At 45.4% G+C, this 8,340-nt stretch overlaps 1 protein-coding gene across 1 annotated transcript; it reads left to right on the top strand.

Annotated features, from left to right (window-relative positions):
- The first annotated feature begins 371 nt into the window (after positions 1-371).
- On the top strand, positions 372-6,920 carry EIF1B (eukaryotic translation initiation factor 1B). Its single transcript, XM_081882849.1, has 4 exons — positions 372-645; positions 4,544-4,707; positions 5,603-5,704; positions 6,550-6,920. Exons 1-4 carry the CDS (start codon positions 615-617, stop codon positions 6,592-6,594), a joined length of 342 nt encoding a protein of 113 aa, XP_081738975.1. The 5' UTR covers positions 372-614; the 3' UTR covers positions 6,595-6,920.
- Positions 6,921-8,340: the final 1,420 nt, after the last annotated feature.

Below are 8,340 nucleotides of genomic sequence, written 5' to 3' on the forward strand. Positions count from 1 at the left end.
TATTATTATTATTTCATAAATGAAAATATAATTTAAAATATGTATATTTTATAGATATAATTTATAATATAATTTATAAATATGTAATATATAACACATCAATTTATAATCATCATCATCCGTAACACGCGTTTGCACACGTCCTGACGTGACACAAAAAAAGGCGGTTGGGAGGAGGCGGAGAGCGCCAGAACAAAAACAAAACCCTTTCCCGCCATGCCCGCCGGGAGTTGTAGTCCCTCCTGCGAGCTCCCTCGCGCTCTCCTCTGGCGGAGAGGACTCCGTTTCCCGGCATTCCGCGCGGGGCGGGGGGACGAATCCCACTGCAATCACGTGCCCCGCGCTTGGGCGAAGGAGAGGCTCCGGGCGAGCGGGCGGCCATTTTGTGAGGGAACGTCGCCGTTAGATCAGCTGCTGCTGCCTCCGCTTCTCCTCTGTCCCGCCGCGTCCGCTCTGCCTGCCTTCCTCGCCGGCCGCTTGCCTCCCTCCCTCCCTCCCTCTCTTCTCTCTCTCTTTCTCGGCCCCCGCTTCCTCTCGCTGCTGAACCTGAGGGAGCCCCGGGCCAACGCAGCCGCGGCCTTTTCCCCCCGAGCAGCGCCCAGCCACAGAATCGCATGTCCACTATCCAGAACCTCCAATCCTTCGGTAAGAAGCGGCGGCCCCCGCGCAGCTAGCGCAGGATCGGACGGGGACTGGCGCAAAGGCCCGGCAGCGAAGACGACCCGCCTCCGCCCCGGGCTCCCTCGGTCTTTGGTGGAGGGAAATGGGGCTGGGGGATGCCCATCCCAGGTGTCCGTTATCCTGGCAGCAAACGGGGTGCGCATAAGGGGGGGCTCCCCTCTTGCCTCCGCCCCCCCGCAAAGCCTTTGCATCCCTTTGCGCAGCACCCAGGAGGTTGAGATAAATGGGTGCATGGATGGAGCGCGCAAGATTTTGGGGGGGTCCCAGCAGAGACACCTCTTTCCCTACGCTGCGCCCAGTCCATTTTGTTAAGCTGCAAGGGTTTGCTGCTGTTGGCACGGGTCTTGGCATCTTCCTGCCCCTGGTCTGACAAAGGGAAGGTGAGCTGTGGCAGCCTTTGCCCCCTCTGCGCTTGCCCCCACACCCTTCACCCTCTCTCCTTTCACGCAGAGTTGATTCCTTGCTATGGGGCCGGGACACTTCTGCTTGACCCCTGCTGTCTAAAAATGTTGGGTGTTTAGTGGCTTAAAAGTGTGTTTTGTGGATGGGAGGGCCAGAGTTCTTCCCACCAGATGTCAAAGAGGAAAACAACCACCGGACTTTGAGAAGACATCTGAAGGCAGCATTGTTTAGGAAAGCTTTTAATGTTTGATGGACTCTTGTATTTTAATATTTTGTTGGAAGCTGCCCAGAGTGGCTGGGTATAAATAATAAAATATTTGTATTATTATTATTATTATTGTTATTCATTATGGTATCTCTTTAACAGGCTTCTACTGTGTTGTGCTTGTTGGCGGCTGTTTTGCAAACTGGAACTTTCAGTGTAGCTTGTGGGTTTCCCCAAACTTGGGTCGCCAGCTGTTTTTGGACTACAGTTCCCATCATCCCCGACCACTGGACTTGCTAGCTAGGGATGATGGGAGTTGTAGTCCAGAAACAGCTGGAGACTCGGCTTTTGGAAACACTGGGCTAGGTTAAACCACTTTATTAACCTTGGTCCGTATTGTATAGTCCGCTGTTAAGACTTCGTTTGCTGATGTCTTCACCAGTAAACTCCTGCTCCCGTAACTGATACCTTTGTGACAAATCAGTTACACCCTCTATATAGTGCAACACCCTCTATATAGCTAGCTAGCCTAGTGCACAAGACCTTACCCACTCACTCACCCGATCCAGCTATTTGCATTTGTTATTACTGTGTTGGCCAAATTTGGTTTGTAGCCTACTGTAGACCCTTCCACATTAGTATTGCCAGGTGTTGACATAAAGCTGTACTAACAGCGTATTTAAGAATTGGGATAAAATGCAACCTCCTGGCCAGCAAGGGTGGGGGTAGTGGAGTAGTAGCAAGTCTTGCATCCTCAGCTCTTCTTGCCCTGCCAGGGTTGAAGCTGGGGCAGGGAACCCTTGTTGGTGATGGGAAGAGGCCCAAAGTGGGTCTGTTGCTGTCGCATGATGGCAGAAGGGCCAGCTCTGGATCCAGTGGATTTTGTACCAGCAAGCTCTTCTCTTGTTTCTTTTTCTTTTAGGGAGGTGTGTGTTCTGCTAGCTATCAACAGCAGGAATGTAACACCAGTGGTAGCTTCCACCGACTTGACTTGCTGTTTGAGTGACACATTAGGGTTCCCCTTGCTCGTGGTACTTCCTCACCTGCAGCAGAGTTTCGTTGCCAGCAGAAGGACTGGGCAGAGGGACCCCTTTGCCTCAAGGAACCCCCTGCCCCCCCTCCCCAGCATTGTGGTTCAGGAATTTGGCTTGCTCTACCCACTTGACATCTTGCAAGCTGTCTGGGCAGTTGAGATCACCAGCTCTGCAGTTCATTCCTGCAGTTCTCAGTGCTATAATAACTGAGAAACCTTCCTTCTCCTTTCATTTGCTAACTTAATACTTGTATTTGGGGGGGGCAGGCGGGGGGAGAGCTGCCTTGTCGCATGTTCTTTCTTGAGGGATCAATGACTGCCTATTTGACATTATTCTCCTGAGGAGCATTCAGTCAAGTGATTCCCCCCTCTCCAGTCTAGGCTTAGGGGGTGGGGAACCTGCCCCCCCAGATGTTGATGGATTACAGCACCCATCATCCCAGGTCATGCTGGACAAGCTAATGAGAAATGGGAGTCCAGCAACATCTCCCCCCACCCCCTGGCCTAGGCAAAGCTTTTGTACCTCCGTCTCTCCATTTTCTCCTACCAGTCTTGAGGTGAATTTCTCCTCTTATCCAGGGAATTTATCTGGGAATTTATTTTGTGAGATTCCTCTTTCTATGCAAAGAGCCTCCATTTTATCATCTTTGCCGTAGCCATCAGTTCTAAAATTGCACTCCTTGATTTGTATTGAACACAGATACATCCACCTTGCCATGAATAAACTTCCTGATCTGTTGAAAACAGCTTTTTGAAGACGTTTTTCATTCGTACAGGTTTATGCCTGAATTGGATAGGACTTTAGAATTTGTCAATTGGTAAAGGAGGGAAAGGTGGAAAATTGATAATGGGTTTTCAGTGTGACTCCACTTTGACTCTGCTCTTTCAGATGGGGAGTGACAAGTAGCTATGAAGGAGTGCAGATTTTGTAGGCTTGGTCTCTGCAGCTAAGGGAGCAGTGGAAGATCCTTTAAGCTAAAATTCTGCCGTATTCTCCCATAATCCACTTTCTGCTTCACAGAACACAGCACCATTTTAAGGAGTTCACGGAGGTAGTCAACCTTTGTCTAAGCTCTGACTGCAGGGAGGGAGGTCATATGACTTGTTGCTCCTCATTCAGAATAAAAACACGAAAGACAATAAGGTGCTCCAGCCCTCCCTACAGCCAGAAGTGTGGCACAGGCTTGCAGCCTCTCAGAACTAGCCTTGGACATATTGGAGTCTGTGAACAAGTTGTTGTAACTTTTGCAGTGACGCAGAAGTAGCCTGATGGGAGTTGGAGCCAACGGTGCTCATAGGGCCACAGTTTCCTCATTCATGCAATACGATTTGAATGCTAGGGCCATTTGGAATTCTCTGCCTTCCCTCATTGTACAGCTTGTACCCAGTGTTTATATTGGACTTGCCCTTGCCTCCCCTTGTTAACTTGCCAAAGCATTACCTCTAGGTTCATTGTGCAGCTGCAGGGGGGCTCCTATGTGTCAATGGGTAAGCCCAACAGGCCTCTCCAGTGCCTGGTGTGAACCGACAGTGTACCTTGGAAGTGGCCCCAGAATCTCCCCTCTACAATGCACAGGAGTTGCATGGCAGACTGCTGTGGAAGGAGTTCTTTGAAGGTAGATTGACCTTTTCCTCATCCGGGTAGCTGGTTGGCCTAAAAGCAGGGAACTGATCTTCCTCAGATTGAGCCTCAAACAAGGCATAGGTGGAAAAGAGCTTCTATTTTAGTAGCAGGCAAGCATTGTGTGGAGGAATTGGTGGGTTTGGGAGCACTAGTGGACAAAGGCTAAAATAAAAACCTTGTCACTACCAGGGTGCCTAATGGAATATCAGACTATTTATGGTTGCTGGTATGTTTTTCTCCCCACAGTTAGTAGTCTGTCCTGATTACATTTGTGTTAAGAGTATTCCTGGTTAGTGTTTGAGGAAGTTCTCGAGGTGAGATGAAGACTGGGTTAGTCTGTAGCAGAGAATGAGAAAAAGGGCCCAGCTATGGGCCTTAGAGAGCAGACAACACCCACAGATATGCAGAAATTACCATATGTGACAATATATCACGATCATGTTTGTATTGACATGGTAAAGAATTGCTGCTGCCTGGATTAAGTAGTTTAGAATACTAAGAAGTATGTTTTATCTACCATTTGGAAAAGACATTCAAAATATGTAGGAACTTGAAGGTTTGCATCAGACTAACTCATGTGGACTTTTCACCCCTCCAGACCCCTTTGCTGATGCAACTAAGGGTGACGACTTACTCCCGGCAGGGACTGAAGACTACATTCATATAAGGATCCAGCAACGAAACGGCAGAAAGACACTAACTACTGTTCAGGGAATTGCAGATGACTATGACAAAAAGAAGCTTGTGAAAGCCTTCAAAAAGGTAGCACTGTTCTTCTCTTAGGTCCTGAAGCTTTTGTGTTTGAAAGAGGAATGCATGTAAATTAAAAATTTCCAGTGGGAAAGTGAAAGATCAAATGTTGCGACAGGCGTGTTAAATGTTCTGGTTGAGACAGCTTTCCAGTATAAGACCATTTCAGATGTTGAATGCACTGACAGGAGCAGCCAGTCTTAACTGAAAAAAATTTAATGTTTGAGCAGTGTGCTGGTCAATTTAGTTGCAATAACCAGCTTTCATGCTCTTTTCTACAATTGTCACTGTCTAGGAATGGATCCAGACCCTTTTAAATGACTTAAAAGCCACATAAGGAGATATATTGCTGCAAAAGGTAACCAGAAAGTTGTTCCTGGAACAAATAGCTCAGTACCGTGTTGCCTGTTTTTGACAATGCCAATTGTGTTTCGGAGGAGGAATTGATGTTTTTACATCGAGTTCTATTTTGAACATTCAGTTCTATATTTCTAGAACAGTAGTAAAAAAAAGTGGGGAGACAAGCCTGGACCAAAAAGGAAAAAACCTGGGAGGTGATATGGGAAGATAACTGAGGTTGGGTGGGAATGGAGCAAAATCTACTCATCTAGTTTGTGGTGGTCAGGTTGTAGGGGGAAATGTGAAGTTGGGCCAGGACATTGATTTGACTCCTGCAGTTGATTTAGGCATTGCTGAGCTCTGCAATTCTAAGCTCCAAGCATCTAGGAACTTCTGCCAAAATCCATCACTAGAAAAGCATATATCTCATTTGCTAGCAAAACCTTTGGAGCATGTCTTCTGAAGGAAAAAAATAATAACCAAAATAATGGATTTTGGTTCTCTTCTGAAAGTGATCTAAGCATAATTTGCTACTGGGTTTTGAAAAGCATTAAACCTTTCTTTGTAGAAATTTGCCTGTAATGGTACTGTGATTGAGCATCCTGAATACGGGGAAGTGATCCAGTTGCAAGGGGACCAGAGGAAGAACATTTGCCAATTCCTCCTAGAGGTCAGTCAGTTCAGGCTGCTTGCTCAAATGTTAAAATGCACTCAGAAGCCTATTTAAGCGAGACACTTTGACTCTGAATGTAACATAACATGGCAGGGTTGAGTGAGTCACTACCCCTAGCTGTGAGCCATATTGCTGCCTGGACTAAAAGGGTTGAGTTGAGTCATACTGGCGGCAAGGGGGGAGAAGTGCAACAGGCCTGACTTCGGCAGTCGGAGATGTATATTTGAGCAGCTGGATTTTATCACAAGAAATTAACTTAATTAATTACATAAGGCACTGCTTGGCACTTCTCCGAATGTAACCTAAAAGAATGGCTGCTGTAGATCCTCTTGTACCGTAGGGGGGCACTAGTCCTGGGGGCAGATGTGTTCTTCCAGGCTTCTCTCTTCAGCCCTCGGGACTCTCCCAAGGCCAAACTCACTCCCTGGGTCCATGCCCCGTACTAGGAGTTGCTCCACTCCCTCCTTAAGTGCTTTAGCCTGCCTGAAATGAGTCCTTGAACAGTAATAATTCTTCATTGGATAGAATGTGTGTGTCTGATTTCCCCCCACCCATGGCTCTCATGTAGCCAACTATAACAGAGGTAAGATTCACCTCCATCGGTCCACTCAGTTTTGCTTCTGGCTTGCAACCCATAGACAGTTGCACACCAGGAAGATGGCAGACCTCAGACCGAAAAGAGTCTCTCTTCCCCACCCCCATTGTACATTGGTACAGTTTCATCTGTATGTAAACTCTTTCTCCATCTGCCTTGGGATTGACAAATGTGTAACTTCATTTTTGTGTTGGACTTTCAGGTTCTAACTGCTGCCGGCTTACTGCCATCTCCTTCTCTTCTGCAGGTTGGCATTGTCAAGGAGGAGCAGCTGAAAGTTCATGGCTTCTAAAATGTGTGTGTTTACATGAAGAACTTCTGCTGGTTTTCTTACCCAAGCTGGCTACTCTGTGAAAAATGATTCTTTGCAGTCGATGGACTTTCCATTCAAAACCTTATTTGCTTTTGCATGACTACAGAAAACATATGGAGTGTAGGCTAGAAACACATAAGAAAACTGCAGTAAGATGGTAACACGAGATCCTTGAGAATTTTAACACATTTCCAATGGAAATGTTCTACTGCTGGTAGTTCAGTGTTTTACTTTTCACCTGATTTAAATGTTGTATTAAAACCATGTGTGTTGCAGCTTAAATAAAAACGTCTCTTATCTTAAAACTCCTGATTGCTTTGGATGCATTAAACAAGAGCCTTTAGTGAATCATAAGCATGTTAGTAGCTTTTTGACTACCTGGTAAACTAAGTAAAAACTGAGAAGAAAACAGCCAACACAAACACATTTCAATATACTTTGACTGTAAGCGTTGCCAAAGATTACATAACAGACTGTATTGGGTAAAAATGTAGTTTATCATCCTTAATCCTGCCCTCTGGCAGTGGAAATTCTGTTGAATGTTTTTGTAATAGTGTCAAATGTTGCTGCTTTATCAGGGAGATACTTCTTCCTAGCTTCAGGTTAGGAGAATCATATGTGTTATGAAGAATTTGGTGCTTGAATGCTGAGAATTAACAAGGATTCTCGGAGAGCCTACAGTATATTGTGGAATTCCAGATCATATCCAGATAGCTTCTGGAGAATTCAGTCAACTGCTGATATCTCTCTAAACCTGTCATATAGGCCTTTCCTGAACTTGGAAGACACCAAACATAAGTTCTCATGAATGTATATGTTGGTAAGCTTGAATTCATGCTGGTAAGTGCTGGTGCTCTATCTACCCACTTTTGCAAACTATAAATCTGGCAGGAGAAGTCAATGAAATTGGCTTAGAATTAGTATCAGCACAGTAAATCCTTTTCCTCAAGGTCTGAAGGCACAAAGGGGTTTTGAAATTATTCCCAAATGCTATTAGCTATGGTGGGTGCCAATCTCAGCCTGATCAGAAAAATGTGGACGTCCATGTGACCATTCTTGGTTTAGCTGACATTGCAAACTATTAGGCAGCTGTAGGCATTTATACTACAATATCTCTGCAAGAATACTATCAATTTCTGCTCTCACAATGCCATTTCACAGCATGGCTCAGTTCATTCTCCAGGCTGTATGAAGCCCCTTTGTTATTTTCAGTCTGGGTTATTCACACATTTGTTGCCGTGAGCCGGAATGAAAATGAAGAGGAAGTCTTGGAAGAACTGGCTTCAAGCTGAAGTAGATTCTAGGAGTTTATTAGTAGCTAGCTACTGTTAATTACTGTAGCTTCAGCTGTTGTCCATGACCACTACTGGGTCATAACTATGGTGGGGTGGAGGTTGACTAGCAGTAAAACCGCCATATAATTATATGCTAAAATGTAAAGAAACTGGTTCCTAATTGCACATGGGGTCTAAAGGTGGGTGCACAGTTTAGAGCCTAACAGCATTCATTGCTTGAAGTGTCTCGTAAACCTATGACATAGTTCTACCTGAATGAATGTACTAGCTGAAGATTGATAGGAACTACTGCGTGTAAAAAAGTGGTATTAGGCTCCGCTGATTGCTGCATGACCTTGAAAGTGATTTACTTTGGAAGATATGTGCATAATGTATCAGACTTTGATTATGCAACCTTTTACAAAAACAGCTATAGGATAGTACTCTGAAA

This window comes from Podarcis melisellensis (genome assembly GCF_964234715.1).
Source record: "Podarcis melisellensis genome assembly, chromosome: 12".
Taxonomy (NCBI): domain Eukaryota; kingdom Metazoa; phylum Chordata; class Lepidosauria; order Squamata; family Lacertidae; genus Podarcis; species Podarcis melisellensis.

Excerpts from the sequence above, each read along its gene's own strand:
- EIF1B (XM_081882849.1), top strand. The coding sequence starts at position 615 with ATGTCCACTATCCAGAACCTCCAATCCTTCG. Across the intron at positions 646-4,543 it reads CCAGAACCTCCAATCCTTCG|ACCCCTTTGCTGATGCAACT; the intron begins GTAAGAAGCGGC and ends TCACCCCTCCAG. Across the intron at positions 5,705-6,549 it reads TTTGCCAATTCCTCCTAGAG|GTTGGCATTGTCAAGGAGGA; the intron begins GTCAGTCAGTTC and ends TCTCTTCTGCAG.